Below are 22,789 nucleotides of genomic sequence, written 5' to 3' on the forward strand. Positions count from 1 at the left end.
ATTTAAGACAACCTAGATATGATTGTCATGAAATTTGATAGCTATAAGCAAGTATAGAAAACAAATACTGTTGCATGTCCAACAAAATATCTGTTCAATTAGAATAAATTAAAAGTTATTGAGGGACATTTTTCATTTATTTTAGAGATTTTGTTTTAAAAAATATTTTACCAAGTATGCCTCATCTGTGTATTTTTATTTCCATACAGCTTACGTACCTGCAAAGAATATGGTCTTTTCTGATGTAACATCTGACAGTTTCAAAGTGAGTTGGTCTCCAGCTGGATCTGAGGTTTTGTCCTATCTCATTAAATATAAAGTAGCAGTCGGTGGAGACGAATTCATTGTTTCAGTACCAGCTTCAAGTACTAGCTCAGTTCTCACCAACTTGCTACCTGAAACTACTTACGCAGTCAGTGTGATTTCTGAATATGAAGATGGTGATGGCCCTCCCTTGGATGGAGAGGAAACCACCTTAGAAGGTAGGCTTCCCATTATTCTCAGACACGAGAGAGTCATATGTTCAAATAAGAAGTTGCTTTATTGAGAGAATGGGTGTATGTGGAAAAGCCAGCTAAGGCTGAGAAGCTGTACTGGTATGCAGGATGAGAATAAACATTGCTGTCTCTCAATGTATTTAGTAAAGATATAAAATTCCAATAATCATTAAATTTTTAAGAATGGATTTTATTTTCCCTGAAAGCTGGATGGATGCTGCGTTTGTCTGCAGCGGCCTATTTTTGAAGTGTTGTGTTGTCAATAATAAATTCATTGGCATATATTAATCTTAATATATGTTTAAATTGGACTAGATGAACATTGTAGGTCCCTTCCAATTGAACTATTCTATTTAATAATTATGACTCTGATGCAGGAATGCATGTTGACTTTAATACTTCTAAAGTCAAGCATATACCTATGTAATTTGCTGTATCTACATCTAACTTAAATTAATAGAAATTCTATTTTATATACCATAGGCTTAAAGGGGTCTGTGTTTTTGGTCAGCTGTTTCTTATCAGAACTTCATGGGTCTGATCCAGTAACTCTTACTGATTCAAAACTTCCATTGATGTCAGTGTGAGTTTATGTGATCAATGGCTGTAAATTTAAACATAGTAGCTGTACTTTTTCTTTATAGAGTTGCTATGATGCATTTCCACTGATTTAAAGGAGAAGGATGACAGTAAATTTGATTTTCTCTTCCAGTAGTTGAATACTCAGTCTAGTCTAAATCATGCTTTTTAAAATATTGATCCACTCTTTTTCATTATTCCATGCTGTCATTTGTGACCTTTGGTGACATAAATGGTTCCAAGGGAGCAAAAGAAACAGCATGGAAATTTGTTAATTGCTCTTTCCTCTTAGGGTTGATAGAAATATGCATTTATAAAATAGCTTAGTTTGGATGTTAAGTTTGGAAGATACAGGTTTCACTGTTGGTGTGCGTATTTCCATGACTGTACCAGTCAGAATGTTTTGGCCACATATAACTTTCCCTTAGGAAAACAGGCAAACTCTTGGCTGATAGAACATGTAGCTTGTGATCGTAAAGGACAGGAGAAGGAATAGCTTTAATAAAAATAATCAATGTTCCTATGTTGTAACTGATACTGCCTTAAATAACTGTCAGCATCTTGATCTGATGATAACCCAACATGTCTGAGAAGACAGAGTTCTTCTGCAATCATGTAAATGCCAGCAGCTCTCCATGCAGATCTAGCTAACAGTTGCGGCCAGACAGCTTTCTTGGCAACTAACTTTGGTTTCAGGCTTTTAAAGAATTTGAAATTGAGTATTGTGTTTCTGATTAGTGGGAAACAAGTTCGTTTCTTTAAAGCTAGGATTATTAATTGCTCCACTCTTAAAAGATCTGTAATTTAACACTAAAGAACAATGCTTTTGACATATAACATTCCCATTGAATTATACTTTAGTTAATAAACAATAAAAAACAAAACTTTTTTTTGCCTAAATGACAATGCTACACACTGCTAGGCAACTCGCAGTACAGTAGATCTTAATGTATGTTGGAAGAGTCAAGTCCCTCTTTGGTGTGCCCACTGAGTTCATATGAAATCACCTAAGCTGCTATATCGTTTGTCAAGGAGCAGGCTAGGTTAAATGATTCACCACAGTTTTTCCTTAATTTCTGGAATAACAGGCTATTTCTTTTCTTTCTGTTTGAGACTTAATTCAGAAGCCTTTTTTAAACATTAGATGCAAGTCATATTGCAATGAATGTATTTTTTTTGTTATGAAAATTTAACTTAAAGAAATAGAATTGTTTTGGTGGGTTTTTTTTTTTCCTGTTGCATTTACCTGGGTCATTTCTTTAAAATAGGATAGCTGCCTGTGTGTAGTCAGGTGTATCTGACAACTATCTGTAAATGGAGGTGGTGTAAAACAAATGGCCACAGCAAAGAAACCTATATGATTTGCTAAGAAATTTACCCACTATGCCCAAACGTCCCTTACATGGTTCAGTTCTACTGTTACCACTAAACACAGCAGACTGTCTTAAGTTTCAGCAGTTGTGTAAACCGGGGATCAATGCACTTGTGGGGACAACTTTGTTACACTGCTGATTGTAAGCCTGGCCCTAAATTTTCAGAAAAGACTAATGGTTTGTGTACCTTAAAACAATGGGAGGGCAATATAAGCTGCTGTTTTGGTAAACTGGATGAGCTAAAAGAATGGTTAGAATGGTTTCACTTCAGCTACTACTTGATTAAAAGCAAATATTTACAAATTATATGTGTATATTTTTTGTAGTTAAAGGTGCCCCTCGAAACTTAAGGATAACAGATGAAACTACCGATAGCTTTGTAGTTGGCTGGACTCCAGCTCCAGGAAATGTCCTACGGTACAGGCTTGTATATAGACCACTTACAGGAGGAGAAAGGAGACAAGTGACCGTCTCAGCAAATGATAGATCAACTACTCTGCAGAACTTGATCCAAGATACAAGATATGAAGTGTCTGTTATTCCTGAGTATCAGTCTGGGCCTGGAAATTCGCTGAATGGATATGCAAAAACTGATGAAGGTACATGATCGATGCTGTGAATGTAGTAAGCTTGAGAAAAACTCCCTGCATGCTGACATATTCATACTGAGAAGAGAATAACCCATATTCGCCATATGTATTATCCCAGATGAACAGGGAATTATAAAATTGCTCGAGCCTAGTTGAGAGGTAATTGAAGACAATATAATTTATCAAAACTGTAATATTTAATTTTAAAATATAGTATATTGAACCTGCAACACCTAATATGGCAAGGTAACTTGGGTGAAGAATCTACAGTCTACCTGTATGTTTGTTTAATTGTCCTCATGATTCTTCATATTGTCAATGATATAAATTATATTTCTTTTCAGCAAATTCAGACCCTGTTTGCACTTTATTCTGAATGGCTAGCAGGGAATGAATGAAACATTTAATTTGCTAAAGTTACCACTGTAGCCTTAACTTGTATGAAAATGCATGATCCTTTAACAGGCATCATGTCTCACTAAACAAAATCCAAAGAGTACAGACATTACGAATGTCCTGGTCACTGGTGAAACTTCACTGAGATTTTAATTATTAGAAACCAGAAAAACTATCATCAAAAAGAACTCTGTAGGAAACCATAATGTGTTAATTTCACATTTCATTGGTGATCTTTGACTTGATTCTGCAGACAGTGACTTCAACATGGATCTTGGCATGTTGAAGTTGAGCATATATTCAGGTGCTAGTATGTATAAGTGTTCCAGGATGGAGGCTGTAGTTTTAATAGAAAAAGATAGGAGCAAAAAGACTTTATTGGGCATTTTTGCCTAAGGAGGGTGGGGATGGAATTGTACAATCCTGATTACAGTAAAGTTACACTGTAGCAGTGTTAGTACAGGCTATTCACGAATTACTTTTTCAGCATTAAGTCCTATGTTGTGGTAACCTAAAAAATAAACCAAGAAATAAAGCTTGCTTCAACTTGTTTTCAACATCTTTTGACATGTGCAGTCCGAGGAAATCCAAGAAATTTGAGAGTTTCTGATGCTACAACATCAACAATGAAGCTGTCTTGGAGTCCTGCTCCTGGCAAAGTGCAGCAGTACTTTATAACATACACTCCTGTCGCAGGAGGTGAAACTAAGGAAGTGACTGTGAAAGGTGACACTACCTCTAAAGTGCTGAAAGGCTTAGACCAAGCCACTAGGTATGCATTGACTGTGTCTGCCTTGTATGCCTCTGGAGCAGGAGAGGCCCTTTCTGGAGAGGGAGAAACACTTGAAGGTAACTATTTATTGTTTCTGTACAGTCATTCATTTATTTGATTTGATATTAAGGTGTCTTAAAGTGTACTGTCTTCCTGAGTTTTCTGTAGAAGTAAATACGTGAATGAAAAATAGGCATAAAGACATTCTCCTGCTTTACAGGGATTTTCCAAACCCCTCTGATTTTTCCAAATCAGAGAAAAGAGTGGGGTCAAATCACTGGCTGGTGAAAGGACTGGGTCTCTGGAAAAAGGTATTGCCAGAAGCACCAACCAAAACTGACTGTACTTCCACACCAGCCTCAGTGAAATATTTTGTCCTATAACTCTCAATTTCCAAGCAGTTTTAGTGGCAGATTGTTCTTAATGTAACAGATTAATTAATGGGCTTGAAGTATCTCATCCATTTGAAAATCTGCAGGGTTTCTACTGTACTGAGACTGAAAGATATTCAGGGACCATTTTTGCATTAGAGAAGCAACATCTAGTCTAGGCATAGAAATAATGAATCATATCCTTCTTTTGACTAATAGCAGTAAGAACCTGGAGCTGAGCATTAACAAAATGCTGGCAAAAGTGTAAGTTGGAGCCAAAGACTTTCTTATACGAAGGGGAGGCTGCTCTCACTCTGCCTTCAAGCGGAGAATTTCCCAGACTCCTCCTCTGTGAGCATTCTCAGTGTCATCTGTTAATTGTCAGAGGATAGGGAAAGCTGCCTCCTAGGCCATGAAAGGAAGTGTGACTGTGCTCTGTGCTGGCCAGGTATGTATTGCTAAAGTCTTGCACTGCAGCTGTGTAGGCACAGCACTTGAAAACATCTTACAGATGAATTATGTGGAATTTAAACTCGTCCATTGACGCTAATGGACTTATAGTAGGGATATACTTGGCTCTCAGTTTCTCCATGAGTTTAACTTTTTGTTTATGACATAGGTTAGGAAACAAACCAGAAAACCTATTTTAAATAGGAAACTGTAAAAAAAAAAAAAAAAAAAAAACAGTTCCAATGATTCACCAATGCACTGAATTAATCCCACTAAAATTTAGGCATTTATTTGAACACTGCAGTTTGCAGCATGGACTCTCTAGGATTCTTCTGTGACTGATGAAGAAAGGCAGATAATTCCAGAAGGCAGGTAGTTCATCTGAGATCTCATTTTTCCTTCAAAGGATCATTTATCTTTCCACTGACTGTAGAAGCAGCAACTGATAGCCAGGCACCCTGCCCACCCCACTAGCTAAGTCTCAGACAATGATCCAAGCATAGAATCACAGAATTGTTTAGGTTGGAAAAGACCTTTAAGATCATCAAGTCCAACAATTAACCTAGCACTGCCAAGGCCACCACTAAACCATGTCCCTAAGCACCACATCTACCTGTCTTTTAAATACCTCCAGGGATGGGGACTCAACCACTTCCATGGGCAGCCTCTTCCAGTGCTTGCTAACACTTTCAGTGAAGAAATTTTTCCTAATATCCAACCTAAGCCTCCCCTGGTGCGACCTGAGGCCATTTCCTCTTGTCCTATCATCTATCATTTGTTCGTTGGGAGAAGAGACCAACCCTCACCTCACTGAAACCTCCTTTCAGGTAGTTGTAGAGAGCAATAAGGTCTCCCTTCAGCCTCCTCTTCTCCAGGCTAAACAACCGCAGCTCCCTCAGCTGCTCCTCAGAAGACTTGTGCTCTAGACCCTTCACCAGCTTTGTTGCCCTTCTTTGGACATGCTCCAGAACCTCAATGTCCTTCTTGTAGTGAGGGGCCCAAAACTGAACACAGTATTCCTGTTGCAGCTTCACCAGTGCTGAGTACAAGGGGACGATCACTTCCCCAGTCCTGCTGGCCACACTGTTTCTGATACAAGTTAGGACGCTGTTTGCCACCTTGGCCATGTGGCCACACTGCTGGCTCATATTCAGCCAGCTGTCAACCAACACCCCCAGGTCCTTTTCTGCTGGGCAGCTTTCCAGCCACTCTTCCCCAAGCCTGTAGCATTGCATGGGGTTGTTTTGACCCAAGTGCAGGAGCCAGCACTTAGCCTTGTTGAACCTCATATAGCTGGCCTTGGCCCATCGATCCAGCCTCTCCAGATCCCTCTGTAGAGCCTTCCTACCCTCCAGCAGATCAACACACCCAGCCAACTTGGTGTTGTCTGCAAACTTACTGAGGGTGCACTCAATCCCCTCGTCCAGATCATTGATAAAGATATTAAACAGAACTGGCCCTGGGGAACACCACTTGTGACCAGCCACCAACTGGATTTAACTCCATTCACAAAAACTCTTTGGGCCTGGCCATCCAGCCAGTTTTTAACCCAGCGCAGAGTGCACTTATCCAAGCCGTGAGCAGCCAGCTTCTCCAGGAGAATGCTGTGGGAAATGGTGTCAAAGGCCTTACTAAAGTCCAGGTAGACAACATCCACAGCCTTTCCCTCATCCACTAAGTGGGTCACCATGTCATGGAAGGAGATCAGGTTAGTGAAGCAGGACCTGCCTTTCATAAACCCATGCTGACTGGGCCTGATCCCCTGGTTGTCCCATATGTGCCGTGTGATGGCACTCAGGATGATCTGCTCCATAACCTTCCCTGGCACTGAGGTCAGGCTGACAGGCCTGTAGTTCCCCAGATCCTTCTTCCGACCCTTCTTGTAGATGGGCATCACATTAGCTAACCTGCAGTCAACTGGGACCTCCCCGGTTAGCTAGGACTGCTGATAGATGATGGAAAGAGGCTTGGTGAGCACTTCTGCCAGCTCCCTCAGTACCCTTGGGTGGATCCCATCTGGCCCCATAGCCTTGTGTGTGTCTAAGTGGTGTAGCAGGTCGCTAACCATTTCCTCTTGGATTATTGGGGCTTCATTCTGTTCCCCATCCCTGTCTTCCAGCTCAGGGGGCTGGGTACTCAGAGGGCAACTGGTCTTACTGTTAGAGACTGAGGCAAAGAAGGCATTAAGTACCTCAGCCTTTTTTGCACCCTTTGTCACTATGTTTCCCCCCACATCCAATAAAGGATGGAGATTCTCTTTAGCCCTCCTTTTGTTGTTAATGTATTTCTAGAAACATTTTTTATTGTCTTTTATGGCAGTAGCCAGATTAAGTTCTAGTTGGGCTTCAGCCCTTCTAATTTTCTCCCTGCATAACCTCACAACATCCCTGTAGTCCTCCTGATTTGCCTGCCCGTTCTTCCAAAGGTCAGAAACTCTCATTTTTTGCCTGAATTCCAGCCAAAGCTGTCTGTTCAGCCAGGCTGGTCTTCTTCCCCGCCAGCTCATCTTTTGGCATATGGGGACAGCCTGCTCCTGTGCCTTTATGATTTCCTTCTTGAAGAATGTCCAGTCTTCCTGGACTCCTTTGCCCTTCAAGACTGCCTCCCAAGGGACTCTGTCAACCAGGCTCCTAAACAGGCCAAAGTCTGCCCTCCGAAAGTCCAAGGTAGCAGTTCTGCTGACCCCCACCCTTACTTCTCCAAGAATCAAAAACTCTATTGTTTTGTGATTACTATGTCCAAGACAGCCTCCAACCATCATCACCCACAAGTCCTTCTCTGTTCACAAACAAGAGGTCCAGCTGGGTACATTCCCTAGTTGGTTCCTCACCAGCTGTGTCAGGAAGTTATCTTCCACACACTCCAGGAACCTCCTAGACAGTTTCCTCTCTGCTGTATTGTATTTCCAGCAGACATCTGGTAAGTTGAAATCCCCCATGAGAACAAGGGCTAGGGATTGTGAGACTTCTCCCAGCTGCTTATAGAATATTTCATCTGCCTCTTCATCCTGGTTGGGTGGTCTATAACAGACTTCTACCATGACATCTGCCTTGTTCCCTTCCCCCTAATTCTTACCCATAAACACTCGACACTTTCATCACCATCGTTAAGCTCTAGACAATCAAAACGCTCCCTAATGTATGGGACTACCCCACCACCTCTCCTTCCTTGCCTGTCATAGAATCATAGAATCATTATCCCTTCTGAAGAGTTTATAGCTATCCATCGCAGCGCTCCAGTTGTGCGAGTCATCCCACCATATTTCTGTGATGGCAACTATATCCACCTACTTACACTGAGACAGGGTGCAATATGGTACATGACAAAACCTTTGAGGAAAACCAGACAATTAAGAATAAAATGGTTGCATTTTTGGAACTGAAAGGTAACATTCAAACTTCAAAGTTTAGTCTAGAAGTTTACCTGAAAAAAGAAGTCATGCTGCCTGTGAAGATAAAATAAATATGGTTGGACTCGGCTGAAAAGTTACACAGATCAGTGAAGTGAATACTTGACTAACTATTAGCTGAAATAACTTGTCTGACTAAGGCTTGGAATGGGACAGATCTTAACTCTTGGAGAAATAAACTTATCAACAGTAATGACAAAAAAGCTGTGAAGGGAAGCATAAAAAAGTGTTTAGTATTTCAGTTAGTTTTTTCCGTGAGCCAGTGTCTGAGAAACAAAATAGTGCTATGTGTGTTTTTCATTGCCAACAGCACTGAAGTACTGAGCACTTAAGTATTTTCCTGTATCAGGAATCCCAGTGGGGCTTACTTGATGTCTTGACCATATGAATTCTCACCAAACCTATTCAGTCAGTGATGCCATAGTTGCTTCCCACTTTGGTTCATCATCATATCAAGAGCTAGGCTTGAGATTGCCTTTTGAACTGGGACAGTTCTTAGTTTATGGTATTGATACATAGTCTAAGAGAAATCGTTTTGGGTGTAGTGAACATTTGAGCACTGATAGGAAAGTGAGAAAAGAGGAGCTGGATACAGTAGCTTCTCCAGCTATTTATTGTATAGTCAAGTGGCAGGAAATGAAAAATCCAAGCTCTCGGATGTTCATGGAATTTTACTGAGTCACTAAATGGTCCCTTGTGACTAAGGGTGTAGACAAACATTCTTACTGCCTTCAGTAATGATTTATTTTGTTCTGCATGTAGTAGGAGAACTCACAGGGGCAGTTACTGTGTCTTGGTTGCAAGGGTAGCCTTCAGCAGAGAGAAAAAACTGATAATTTTTTTAGACTGCTCTAACATGATTTGCAAGAACATGTCTGCCTAGGCATTCATTGAAGGTCTCTCAGTTATGTATGTTACCTCTGAAGTATTTTGGAGCAGTTACAAATTGCTCTTGGAAGTTCCTTCTCTTCCACTGCTTTGCTCTGCACAATGGTTTTTCAGTGTTGTGAAGTGGCTAGTTTGTTTCAGGCTACTTGGGAAAATCAATCCACACAGACACAGCAATCATTCTGTGTACCTGATACTATTTACCAGCTGGGTAATCTCTGCTTCTCCTTTTGTTTTTCTTTTTGCTAAGTATATGCTTGCCTTTACTGTTTCTCTGCATAAAACAGAGAGGGCAAATATTCCCCCAAGCGAATGTAGACAATCTCTTCTATGAACTGTTTGTATAGCTATCCGGTCCAGCCCTAAGATAAACACATGCCAGAGGATCAGAATTTTATGAACTATTCACAGACACCATGGTATAGAGAGTTTAGCAAATCGGAAAATTACTCATTTCTGAGGGTGCTGTTCCATACCATACAGGTAATTGTTATTCAGAGAGAATAGGTTTATTTCCATTTTGTGTTTATGAAGTGGGAAAAGGGAAACAATGTTTTTGCCCCTCTGTTGAAGGAGTGTGCTTTTCTTCTACAGTAATCCAGATTTTAAGAAATTTATAGTGCTCTGATCTTTTATACAGCCTCTTTCAGTCACTGGCTGATTTTGTCTGCAATTATGAAGTACCATCCAGAGGTGAAAGTTCTGGAGCTTTATATTTCATACTGCATTAAACATAACGGCACATGCAAAATATGTGCTGTAGAAAACTCTCCACTTTTATCCTCTCACTTTCAAAAGTGCATGGTGATCCATCACTAGCCAGCTTTGGTTGGAGCCCTTCTATAAAGGTGCCATGGAAAAATTTTCCTCAGACACATTTTGTTGGCTGTGCTCACAGAAAGTCGTTGAAACTGCTAAAGTAAATTAAACCAGTGCAGGCTGCCATTTGCTTTGTGGTGGGACAAGGCTTGTGACAACTGGGGGAACTAAACAAATCAGCACTGATGGTTATATTTGATGATACATAATACAGACTGAAAAACAAGCAAGAAACACCCACAGGCATGCCTTAGGAAAAAGCCTCCCTCTTATCTCCAAACACCCCAAACAAACCATTTGGCTTTCAGTTTTTGGGGGAATTGTATGATCTTACCCAAGTCATCATACGCTAGAAATAAAACACAATGATAAACACAGTGAGGGGGGTGAGCATAAATGCAATAGACAGTGAGCAGTTTGTGAGAGCTACTGTTTTTCTAATCTGTTTTTTAATAAGAGAGGTGGTTGTAAGTCTGGCAAGAATTTGATTTTCTGCTGAAAGGCATGCTGTCAGATGAAAAGAACATACTGTACATTAGCTGCTAAACAGATTAACTTCCATAATTTTCTGTTGTTTTAAAGAGAAACAAATACATTGATAGATTAAGCAATCTACACAGAAACATTTAATCCTAATGAATGTCTGAGAAGTTTGAAAGCTGCGGATCTATTTTATGAGTGTCCTTTTGCTGGCAGTTACATATTTTTCAGAACAGCTTTAAGAATATTTCAGTTACTGACTCTAAGCAGGGGAGTCATTACACTTTTAATACGAATTTCAGAGAAATTTAGGAAAAATGCCCTTTTTTTCAGAAAAAGATTCAGTGGTCAGATTCTCATCTTGCTTACACTGAGAAATTTCAAAGTATTTCCACTTAAGTCAGTGAAGTTCCTAGGCTAGAAACACTGTTGGTGTAAATGGACACAGTTCTTTTGAAATAAATGAGACCGCGAGTCTACATCAGCAGAGATGTTAGCCCATTTGATTTCTTACCTTTGTACATTTTAGAATGAACAACAAAAGCTATAGTGTATTACATTCAGGACATAAATTTGAGAGAGAATTGTGTCATAGCCTCGTCTCCTTTGGAAAAAGAATCTTTACGTTTCAGTGATATAGGGCCCGATCCTACCATCTCGTTTGATGGGTAGCTATTTGTGCTGTGAGAATTGGGCTGTACTAAAGCCATATATTAAAAAAAGTTGTCATGACTGAGTCACTTTTCAGTTTTAAGTTATTTTCTGTTACATACATTTCTTAGAGTTTAGGTTTGTGGATTTTTCGGGGGGAGCTCTTTTTTTGGTCAGAAAATTAATAGTAGTTCTTTGATAAATAAATGATTTCATTTTGCTGTTTCTACAGTAACATAAGAATGCTTTAGAAATTAATGACCTCCTACAGGCAGAGCAGTGCAAATTCAAGTGACATTTTCTTACAATGAGGTTTTTAGCATATCACAGAGACTTTACGTAATGTTCAGACTGTGTAGCGCTGCTTCCATCCTGACAGAAACAAGGACTCAGTGTCCTCAGGAGATTTAATGCTGTTTCATGCATTTTTAAAATTATACATTCCAAGATTTTTGAGTCTGACATTTGAAATTGACTTTTGATAATCTGTGGAAAATTATCTTAGTTTTATATAGGAAATGAGATACATATCAGAAAAAAATTAACACAGGGGACAGTTGAATGAATAATAAAAAGATATTTCTAGACAGTTGAGATTAGTGTTAACTGATTAACTGTTGGAAAAGACAGATAAAATATTAAAGGGACTGAGTATGAATTCCTGTTGGCTTTATCCTAGAGCAAGGACTCAGGAGTGATCTGTTCAAAGTCCCTCTGTTCTGGGTCAGAACTTTCCTGGTTTGCATCTTCTTTCTGCATTCCCAGTAGCAGAAGAGTAAGAAACCTGCTCTAACAGGGTCAAGTGAGCATTCCCTTTGTGTAGCTAGACCTTGACTCTCCTCTGCACCATGTCCACATCCCCTCTCTACGTGCCTGAGGGCTGATACTCCAGCAATAACCTACTACTTTGTGGCTTGGAGGGAAGGATATCAGCCGACCAAAGTGACTGCCTCCTCTGATGCTGAGGAGAGTTTGACCGTTACAGTAAAACCTTAAAATGATTCTGCTACCAACTCAACTCATCTGATGCGCATACTTGAATCCTTAGCTGCGGCAACCTTGCCTGCTGACTTAATAGGATACTCCTGACGTATCCCATTGTAAACAAGGCAGGACTCTGGCCATAAAGTTTTGGTATATGCTTCTGCAAGAGAAGGCTTATTTATGTAGTTGATTCTGACCTTTTAGGATGCTGGCTTAGTTCAATCCTATGTTTAACTTAAATGAAACATGGGTCTGTGTGAAATTTACTGCTGCAGGTTGATTTTGAAGGCTGATTTTAAGAGCACATACAGAAAATTGTTTAAACTTTGGGCCCAAACTGCATGCATAACTCGCACTGAAATCAGCTGGAGTTGTGTAAATGTTTCTGAGGGGAAAGACCATTTGAATAAGGCCATTTGATTTTTATGAATGTCAACATTTTCATTTTAGCTGATTCACAGTCTTGTATTCAATAACAACAGTGATTGCTGGAAAGCTATGGGAAGTGAGCCAAGTGGGCACAGGGAAACTGCTTTAATATTGTATTGTGGCTCTGGCATACTATAGTGGAAAAACTTAATATGGAAACTGGACATTGCAGAAGTCTAGAACTGGGTGTAAAAGCACCTGACTGAAAGTTAACAAGTTAATTTTTGAGAGTGTGTCTGCACTGAGTGATGGTAGAGATGTACAAGGGACTGTAGACAGACTGCAGCTCTGAGCTAATGACTGCTGAAGCGAATCTGATAGCCTGAAACTGGTGACTGGCTTGCTCGCCCAGGCAGGGGTTTGACCTGTCCGTGCAAGCACTTTGTTTTGCTGTGTACATACTCACCACGGCTTACAGCTGTGCTTACACCAGCTGCTTTGGTGCTCCAGAGCATCATAGGACTTAATGCCTGTTAGGGGATAATTTTCAAAAACCAACTGCTTCCTTGTTGATGACTTGGGGGCTGTATGAAGCGATGGGTATACTTTAACTTCTATTTCAAGTCAGGAAAAAGGAGGAGTCTTTTGACAGTTAACTACTTGCGAGCCAGCCAGGCAGCACTTTTCTTTCCTACAGTAAGCATTGTCTTTCCACACTCCTTATCCATCCTGTTTAAAGAAGCAGGCAAGAAGCAGGCATACAAGCATTTCTGAACACATGGACCAAAGAACAGAATGACTGCTTAGGTGTCACAGTTGTGGATTTTTTTTTTTTTTTTTATTTTTTGTGAAATGTAAGCAAGGTAAAATATCTCATAGGTCTAATTGTATGTTTGCTGGTCACTACATTATACCAGTGTTATTGTGGAGCATAAATGTGTTTCATGACTCTGAGCATAGCAGCTTAGATAATACTTGATGGAATCCTAATGATTTAAGACTTACAATTGGACTACATCTTAAACACAGTTGCTCCCCTAATACACAAACACTTGTGAGAGATCCAGTGAAGCAGAAAAAAGCTGTCAGTGAACTTCCACCTCACACATGAGGTGCAAATCAAGTTAGTGTGTTATGTTAAAGAAATGTTCTCGGTTGCAGTGTAACATATAAAAAGTCTAATTTCCTTTAGTAGGTAAGTTGTCTTGTCAGCAGTTTCCAACTATTTGAAGTAAAAATTTTCCATTTAGTTCTAGTGGTTTGGTAGGAATCCCAGTCCCTTTTCCTTCTCTTACCTTGCCTTATAAAAAAGACATTTAGTTCCAAAGGATATTTCTTTCACAACCAACATATTACAGTAACTGGTGTTCATTACAGTCCATTCCAAACAAATTATTTTCCTCTGTTATTTAATGACCTCAATAATGACTTAATCAATAATGGTTTTAAATATGCAGTTATTTTTGCAGTGTTTCCAACATATATCATTAGCTGTAGCTTCCAAGAGTAGACTTGCAAAAAAATTGTGCTGTGGTAGCAGATACTTTAATACTGAAATCATGTTGCGGCAGAGCCATGTTTTAAAGTAGCCAAAATAAAGTGACTTGTATATTTATATTACATTAAAATATGGAAAGAAAGGTTTTATTGTGAGACATCTGTGCATTCTATCAAGTTAGGTTTTCCATATTTTTTCCATTTGGATTGCCTTAATATTTTTTTTATTGTATGAAAAAGCCAAGATTTGGGAGTAGAAGCTTAAGAGCAGACAGAAAAATTGGTGTAATTTACTTTTGAAGGCAAATCTTTTTTTCAGGCTTCCAGGAAAATTGGTCTTTGGAGTTTAGGTTCTGCCCTGGCTTTCATTTAATGCAGTCACTGAATTCAGTGAGACTGCATGAAGCATGAGTTGAATCAGGCCTTTTCAATGTAACTTTTTCACTATATGCAACTGCTGTTGTTGTAAAATGATAAACAAGTGAACTTTACCAAAACCTCTGTATCTTTAACCTTTTTTTGAAGAGCAGATGCCATAAATTGTGGTGATTTATATTGTGAGGCTAAAAATTGGTTTGAAGAGTAAAATTGTAAGAACTGATGCAGAGTTAGGATGGGAAAAGAATTGCCTCCAGAAGAACGTGATGGGATATCTCAAGACTGGGAATTAAAATCAGAAAAACACCACAACACAAAGAAATTCTATTACATGCTCTACCAGCTATATTTGAGTCAGCTTCCTGATTGGAGTGGTACCCTCTGATTCTGTAATCTGTGTAGCCAATGAATCTTTATTATACTGTAAGCATTGTTTTCAGATAGATTGATATTAATTTCCATTCATCATTAAGCCAAGTGGGATTCATTGGCCCAGTTTTAGTGAAGTTGTGCTGGCAATGAGATATTTCCAGAATGAAGCCTTTCTACAGGTAGTTCTGTTTGCTCCTGTGGGATTATGTTTGGAAACATTGCAGATTTGTGGTGGAAGTGAATGGCAAAAGAATATGAAAAGTGAAAACACAGTATATGACTTTGAGCAACTTGTTGTTGCTCAGTCTTGGACTGAAGCTGCTTCAGGCTTCTGAAAACAGTGAGGTCTGTTCTTGCAATGAGCCTAAGCAGTGGAAATTGGATAGGTACTGAATTTCTCTGTGTTCAAGGAATTTTGACTCTGGTCCTGTTGTTGCTGTGGTATAATATAGGGATATATTTTTATCAGTGCAGGTAAAACTTAACTGTGATGCCATGAGGGCAACTCAAGTGTTTAAGTCCTCTTGCTAAGCAGTCTCTCAGAAATGTCCTGTAGGTCACAGAGAATACATACCAAAGAACCGAGCACTTCTGTGTGTACGTGGATCTGGTTTTGTAGATCGCTTTTGCAGATTTTGCTACAATGAGTCCATTGCATTAAACCCACCAGTCAGCGCTCCTTTCCTGCCATCAAAAGCCAGCCACTGCAGTAGGAAGATTGAACATATGTTATAAACGTATGTTAAACGTTAAACAGAGGTGCTCCTTTCACTGCACCACTTTAGACCAATGAGCTCCATTTCTAAGCAGTGGAATGACTCTGGTGTGTTAGGTGAAACTCGCTCATCCAGCTGACAACTGGATTTCACTGACTAACGAGCTGTTTCCTTCGTTCCAAGCTGGCTGGAACAAACTACAGGGAGGAAAGAGATACAAGTCTTATGAGTGGAAAGATGGAGACTGTTTTCTATTGTAACTGTGACATGGAGTAAACACACTGCAAATTCATTGTAAACAAAATGAAATAGCTGATAGATCTGGTAAGCAGTAGTCTGGAAGATAAAAATGGTACTATTAAATAGAAAGATAAGGTTGTCAGAGAAAGGACGGTTTTACTCAGGTGAAAGTCTCCTCTATTAACCCTCCAGAAAAAAGTTACACACATGAGGATGAAGATGAATGAATGAAATACAATTATTTACTTGAGAGTTAAAACCTACCTAAATGAGCTGCAGCACATTTAACTTAATTTGGCTTAATTCCAAGTCTTTGATTAATGCCATTTTTATTTTGCATATTCTAAAGCATAACTGCTATCTTGCTGGTAAGGGATAGGATCATTCACAGTCTAAAGTTAACTTTAAGCATTTTGGTGAAAAATTCATCATTTTTCTCTTGGAACTACAAATGTATGTTATTTAAAGTAATATTGATGGGAAAAGTTTGATTTTGCTCTTATGATAATTTTACTTTTCCATTTGTACTTTGCTAACTTTTGCTATTTGTACTTTAGAGACAATTTGCTGTTTTCTTTCTTGCAGAACGTGGTTCACCACGTAATTTAGTTACCACAGACATAACTGACACTACAGTTGGGTTATCATGGACACCAGCTCCCGGAACAGTTAATGATTATAGGATAGTATGGAAATCACTTTACGATGATACAATGGGAGAGAAGAGAGTCCCTGGAAATACAGTGGATGCTGTGCTAGAAGGCTTGGAGCCAGAGACTAAATACAGGATTTCAGTATACGCAACCTACAGCAGTGGAGAGGGAGACCCAGTAGAAGGAGAGGCTTTTACTGATGGTGAGTGGAGTACAACATTACCACCATTTATAGCATACTATTCTTGATGAAATTATCATATTTTAAAGAAAATGGACCTTATTTTTCTTCACCTTTTTTTTCCTGAAAGTTCTCCCAAACCAAAATGCCACCTCAGATCAGTCAATTCTGGCTTTTTGTTTGACCATTAAAAAAAGGAAAATCTCTTCTATGTCATGTAGGTTTGGATTCAGCAAGAATTACTTCCACCTTAAGATGTGATTTTGTCTGCAAATTACTCTGAAGTGAGCCTTTCATAGGTTTGGTGAGACTGCTGGAAATCAGGTGGAAGAAATATTATGGATAGAGTAAGGAGGAAAGATGGGGTAAATTCCCACAGAACCGATAAATTTCCTTTCTAAGCTATTGCCCTTTCTAGTCTTTACAGTCCTCAAACTGAGGCTCTCTGGGTGATTTTGATGTTTGTTATTTACCTTTCCTGAGGCTTTTCTTTTTTCTTATTTGATAAACATTGTGTACTATTAGTCAAAGGAGACTCAAGCCTCTTCTGCAGTGTAGGCAGACTGAAAAACACTGAGAGGCCAGGGATAGCTTGTTGCCGTATAGCAAGAACTGGCAAGTAGAAGAGACAGAATGAATGAAGGGATGCCCTGGATCAACCTTGATGTTTCTGTTGTTTGCCTAAAGGGGCCATGTGAAGATGAAGCCTGAGGGAGTGCTCTGGGCAAGCATCATGTGTGTTTACACGTTCTTGTACTCTTTCCTAAGCATCTGTTTTGACTACTGTTGGAGACAGGCTGCTGAACTACATTAACCTTTGTCCTTGACCCAGTATGTTGCTTTTAAGGTCTTGCAAGGGTAGTGATTGCTGCCATTCATAAGAGCCGACTCCCCAGAGTCAACGCAGACTGCTGCCCCACATCTTCCTTCTTTCTTCAAGAACAGCAGCATTAGTTGTCCAGCCTTTTCCAGGTTAAGTAGGTAGCTTAGCCATATCATTCATTGCTTCTCTTAATTTGCTGCCTCAGGGAACTTGCTGTCAGGCCTGTTGATAGACCCAGACCTGACACTAACTAGCATTGGATCTTTCTGTTGCAAACACAATTAGAAATTCTCAGTTGCTCAGACTGGGAGAGGATATTGTAGCCTGCAAAGCCTACCTTACCGTGTGATGAAATACTGATCGACTCTGGCATGCCAAGAAGGTTCTGTTTTGCCAAAACCTAGATGGCTTATTCCAGCTGACAGCCAGCACTACATACTTTTCAGTCCACTTCAGATCATTTGTAACATTTGTACAGTCTGGAAAATATCTCTTAGAAGCCGAGTGCTGCAATTTGTACAGAAAATGCTTTATTAGTCCGTGTGCTTATTTCAACACATATACTATGCTGCAAATAGTGGTGAGTGATTTTCCAAGCATTTGGAAAGTCACTCACCACTACTTGCAGGATAGTTTGTATGGAGCCCAACACCCAGGTGTTTAGGTACTCACCAGTACCTTATCAGATCTGTAAACTCGAAACTTAGAAAATCTTAACTCTATAGGACACTCTGTTCATAAAAAAACAATGGCTTTATAATTTATCACTTTCATTTGAGAGTGCTGAATCCATTACTTAACAGGTTACTGAAAAGTGTGATTAAATAAAACTCCCAATTATGCTGTGTAATCATGTAATTTATACTTCCCTTTCTTTTTCTGTGTAGTGGAAAGCACACTTATGTTTGTTTAGTCCATTACAATTAAAAAATAATTTAACAGTGGTCTGTGAGATTCTCCTGTGTCTTCCCCACAATAAAATACTGTAATTTTAAAGAAGGCAATATTTTTTTTTTAATACAGCAGAATGAATTTTGTAGGCATGCATTTGAACATATCTTTATGTGACAAAGTAAAAATTTATCTGTATTTTTACACTGAAAAGTGTCACCAAATGCCAGGACTGTGACAGTAGACAACGAGACAGAAAATACAATGAGAGTTACCTGGCAGCCTTCACCTGGGAACGTCTTATCTTATCGTGTGTACTACCGACCACGCAGTGGAGGAAGACAGATGTTTGGAAGAGTAAATGCTCCTGCTACAAGCATAGTGTTAAAACGACTTAAGCCGCGAACTACATATGACCTCAGTGTTGTTCCAATTTATGATTTTGGACAAGGAAAATCAAGAAAAGCAGAAGGAACAACAGGTATGTATCACAAGCTTGTACAGGATTTGATAATTAAAGTTTTTTGTGCTTAAAATTAAATAATCATGATACACAGAAAAGTATGGTGGAGTCTGCCAAGATCATGAATTAACAGGCAAATTGAAGAAAATGTTAGAGGTTGAGAAGATATTTTGATTTTTTGGAAACTTCACTATGGCATAGCCTGAGCACAGCTTTTTGCTGTCAATATTGATGGTGTAAATATGGTGTAAAATATGGTTGAAAATACTGGACTTGTTTTGAAACACTAGCATCAGAAGTTAGAGGAAGACAGTATATCAACAGACTACTTAATCAAGCGTTGTCAGTTGTTTCATAATTTGACCTTTTGGTCCTGGGTATCGATTAAATAGCTACGCACCATCCTGTTACTTAGATTTGTCTTCTTTGGTCACCATATTTTCTGTGGAAAACCTGAGGAAATAAAAAGGGGGAGTAGATGATTTTGAAGAGTCATCAGTGGAAGCCTGACCTCAGAGACCGCGGTCTTTTGGACAAGCTGTCTTGTCTCTCAGAAATTGAAACTCTAAAACAGGGGATTTTTGCAGTAAAAGCAAAACTTATTTTCTGCTCTGCCTTTAGTATGTATCTAATGCTGGTCTTTCATTTTGTAAGGAAATGTTCTCTTGCTATTCAGATCAAAACAAACAGATTTAAAGTCAGTTTTCTGCTTCCATAGATAGAAAGCCATTATCAAAAGAGAATTTTTTTCAAGATGGTTCTGCCCATGTGGGACTAAAGCCATTCACTTAGGTACACTGTAAATACTTCATGCCATTCTCTGTTCTCTGAACATATGTTATATTGAATGATGACAGGAAGTAGGAAACAAGTCTCCTAACAGTGGACATATCTTCCTTCAGTAACTGAGGTGCCAATTTCTTTTTAAATTAAATTGCAGTTGGTGTAGAGGAGTCATGAAAACTTGATCAGCTCTTGACCAACACCTAGTTTTTCAATCTTGAAAATTATACTGAGATAAACCTCAGATCATCCAGCTGCTTTTAATTTTTGACCTGTTCATCTTGATATGGATATGCCTCTGTGCTTTCAGTGTAAATAATTGTGGTGGTAATCATGCTTTGGAAGCAAGTGGAGCCTGAGTGATCTTGTTAGTTAAAGCTGTCATGATAATTCAGGGAGGAATATAATGGGAGATGAGGTAGAGAGGCTGTATTTTTCCTTGTGAGGGAGAGTGTATCTAGTGTTTCTCAGCAGAATTCACAATCTCAGGATATTTATGATCTTTCAGCTATAGCTAGGGAATTGCTTGGGCACAGCGATAAGACAAACTCTTTTTTTTTTTTTTTTCCCCTCCACCTTTTCACTCCAAAGCTGTAGTGGTGACTTTCTATTTACTCTAATTCCCATTTTTGAAACTTTGAGATTACGCTGCTGCAGTATTTTCTATGACTGCACTTCAGATTTACACAAAAGCAGATGTGATGCAGAAGCTAGCAGCAGGCTTGTTAGCCACTCTGTCTGTCTGTGAGGACTGTCCTGCACTGGGTAGCCATTAGTCTTCAAAGGAAGTTGCTTTTGACCTAAAAACCTCAAGCGGTTTGGCTGGCACTCCTCTGAAGAATCATTTTTTGACATATTGCCACATCTGTGGTTGGTGAAGTTGCTTGAGCTGCCAGGCCCTGAGCATGTAAAGGGAGAGGACTGTTGGCAGGATCGTTTCTACAAAAGGGTTCTTGCTTCCACCCTCTCCATGCTCTGACCTGTGGGACCCAGAGCTCTGAGGAAGAAGCTTGAGAAGTAATATTGGTGACTGAGTACTGGCTGGGTGTGACTTTTGTCTGCCATAAATTCTGATTTTTTTCAGTGTAGGTTTGAGAGGAAGCTGCTTCCATTTCTCTCTTTTGGTTTATATGGCTCATTTACTTGTTGCCATTTAAAAGAGAGAGGGCTAGTCTGTAATTAATAGAGAGGAAGACTGGCAGTGGTTAGTCCACCTATTGTCAACATTTATTTTAAGATCAGATGGATGTTTAAGGTAGATGAGAGGAGTTGCTATCTATCCCTCAGTCTGTTGACTGTAGAGGGAGCCTTGGTAACAAACTTAGCCCACATACCTATTGGTTAGATAGCTGAAATTAGACGAAGTGAATCTCACCTTTCGCCTCTTGGTACTTGTCTTTATGTCAAAGGAAAGGCACAAAGAGTTTAGGGCTGCCACTAATACTGGATTTGCATATAGATTTTTACATAGAAGAATACTTGTTGATTTTTTTTTTTTTTCCATAACAAGACCTGATTTATATCTTTTTTTTCCCCCATCCTTTCAGCCTCTCCCTTTAAGCCACCTCGAAATCTGAGAACTTCTGATTCAACTATGTCAAGTTTCCGAGTAACCTGGGAGCCGGCCCCAGGGCGAGTGAAGGGGTACAAAGTAACTTTCCACCCCACTGAAGATGACGGGAGTCTTGGAGAGCTAATAGTGGGGCCATACGACAGCACAGTGGTATTGGAGGAGCTTAGGTATGGATAATTCATGTCTTTTTCTTTTTTTTAAAATAACTTTAGCTTAGTGTTTCGTTTAATCATGATCTGGGATTGAAATGCGTGGCAAAATCTACTGTGAGAAAGAAAGTAATTTCATCAATAAGCTACAAGGATCTTGTTATGTGGTCTCTGAAAGGCACCTGGCAGGGCTCTTTCTGAGATTATTTACATCACTTGTGGTGTTCTCACAGGAACTGAAGGAGGCAAAGATGTGGGCAGCGGCTGTGTTCTGCTTTTTGCATATGAAAAAGCTAATGGGACACTGGAGAAAGTTGGGATTTCTAAAGTTTCCTCCTAAAAGTTCCTTACCTCATGTTAAAAAAAGCCTAGTTTAGTTGTTTATTTTTTTTCTGAGAGGCTTGGATTTATAAAGCAGGCTTCAGACCATGTCAAAATCTGTTATGCCAGTATACTAAATATATTAAAAATAGGATCATTAATTAATTATGATTTAGTGTTTATTACTCTTAAATTACTTGAATGAAGAAGACTATAAATTTAAGTATAGAATCTAGAATCAGCCTTTAAATTGTCAAAACTTCACTGTCTTGTGGAAGAGCTAGTCTTTGGGCTTCATGTTTTTCGCACCTTCTTTTCCATGGGGGATTTTTTTCCATGAGGATTTCATAAGTGACGTGTCAGCATTTAGCAAGCCAAGTGGTTTTAGTCACAGTACGTTTGTTTAACTATTGCAGGGCAGGAACTACCTATAAGGTAAATGTTTTTGGAATGTTTGAAGGAGGAGAGAGCAGCCCCCTGGTTGGACAAGAGATGACCACCCTTTCAGATACTACTTCGGAGCCATTTTTATCTAGAGGTAAACATGACTGTATTGAAGAAAAGGCAGCCTTGGCTTTTGGATAAAAAAAAGACTAAAAGTTTACCAGTGTTTCCTTATCGTTTTTCTAATGCACATGAATATTTATTTACAGGATTCAGATTACTCCCTACCCAGATGACATAACCTCTGGTCTGAAATGACCACTAAGTATGCCCCAGTTCATGATTCTAGTCCTCTGCACCCTTTAGATGATCTGACAAAGATGATAACTCAGGCAACCCATGTTTTGCTGATTACTCAAAGCCATCTGCATTGCATTTTCAAGCCATCCACATCTGTGTTAAATCACATAAGGTCAAATTCTTGAACAGAGATCATGGCTCATCTACAGGGGTGTTCACAGGAGTAGAACAAAGAATTTTTAGCAGATCTTTAGCCCTTTGCTTGTCCTTATATGGAGACTATTCCTTTTAAGACCAAGATGGTGTAATGAACAAAGATCTGACAGTTGGGAATGTCCCAATGTTATTGTGTGTTATTTGAGTTTATATGCAACACAACCATTATTTAGGTTTGGGTGTTTGTTTTTTTTTTTTTTTTTTTTTTTAACTGTAGAAGG

The 22,789-nt window shown here is 39.2% G+C and overlaps 1 protein-coding gene across 8 annotated transcripts in view; it reads left to right on the plus strand.

The window, feature by feature from the left end:
- The window catches only part of COL12A1 (collagen type XII alpha 1 chain), a 103,513-nt gene that overhangs the window by 17,831 nt on the left and 62,893 nt on the right, over nt 1-22,789 (plus strand). For 6 of the 8 annotated variants that reach the window (XM_087774602.1, XM_009475632.2, XM_087774603.1 and 3 more), the window contains 7 exons: nt 210-482; nt 2,776-3,048; nt 4,012-4,284; nt 16,417-16,686; nt 18,594-18,860; nt 21,173-21,365; nt 22,085-22,206. The exons of the other annotated variants lie outside the window; for them this stretch is intronic. In XM_087774602.1, coding sequence (XP_087630728.1) covers nt 210-482; nt 2,776-3,048; nt 4,012-4,284; nt 16,417-16,686; nt 18,594-18,860; nt 21,173-21,365; nt 22,085-22,206 — 1,671 coding nt within the window. The remainder of the gene's footprint in view (nt 1-209; nt 483-2,775; nt 3,049-4,011; nt 4,285-16,416; nt 16,687-18,593; nt 18,861-21,172; nt 21,366-22,084; nt 22,207-22,789) is intronic. 8 annotated transcript variants of the gene reach the window in all.

This window comes from Nipponia nippon, unplaced genomic scaffold, assembly GCF_047370975.1.
Source record: "Nipponia nippon isolate SJK-2023a ecotype South Korea unplaced genomic scaffold, ASM4737097v1 scaffold_4, whole genome shotgun sequence".
NCBI classification, from domain to species: domain Eukaryota; kingdom Metazoa; phylum Chordata; class Aves; order Pelecaniformes; family Threskiornithidae; genus Nipponia; species Nipponia nippon.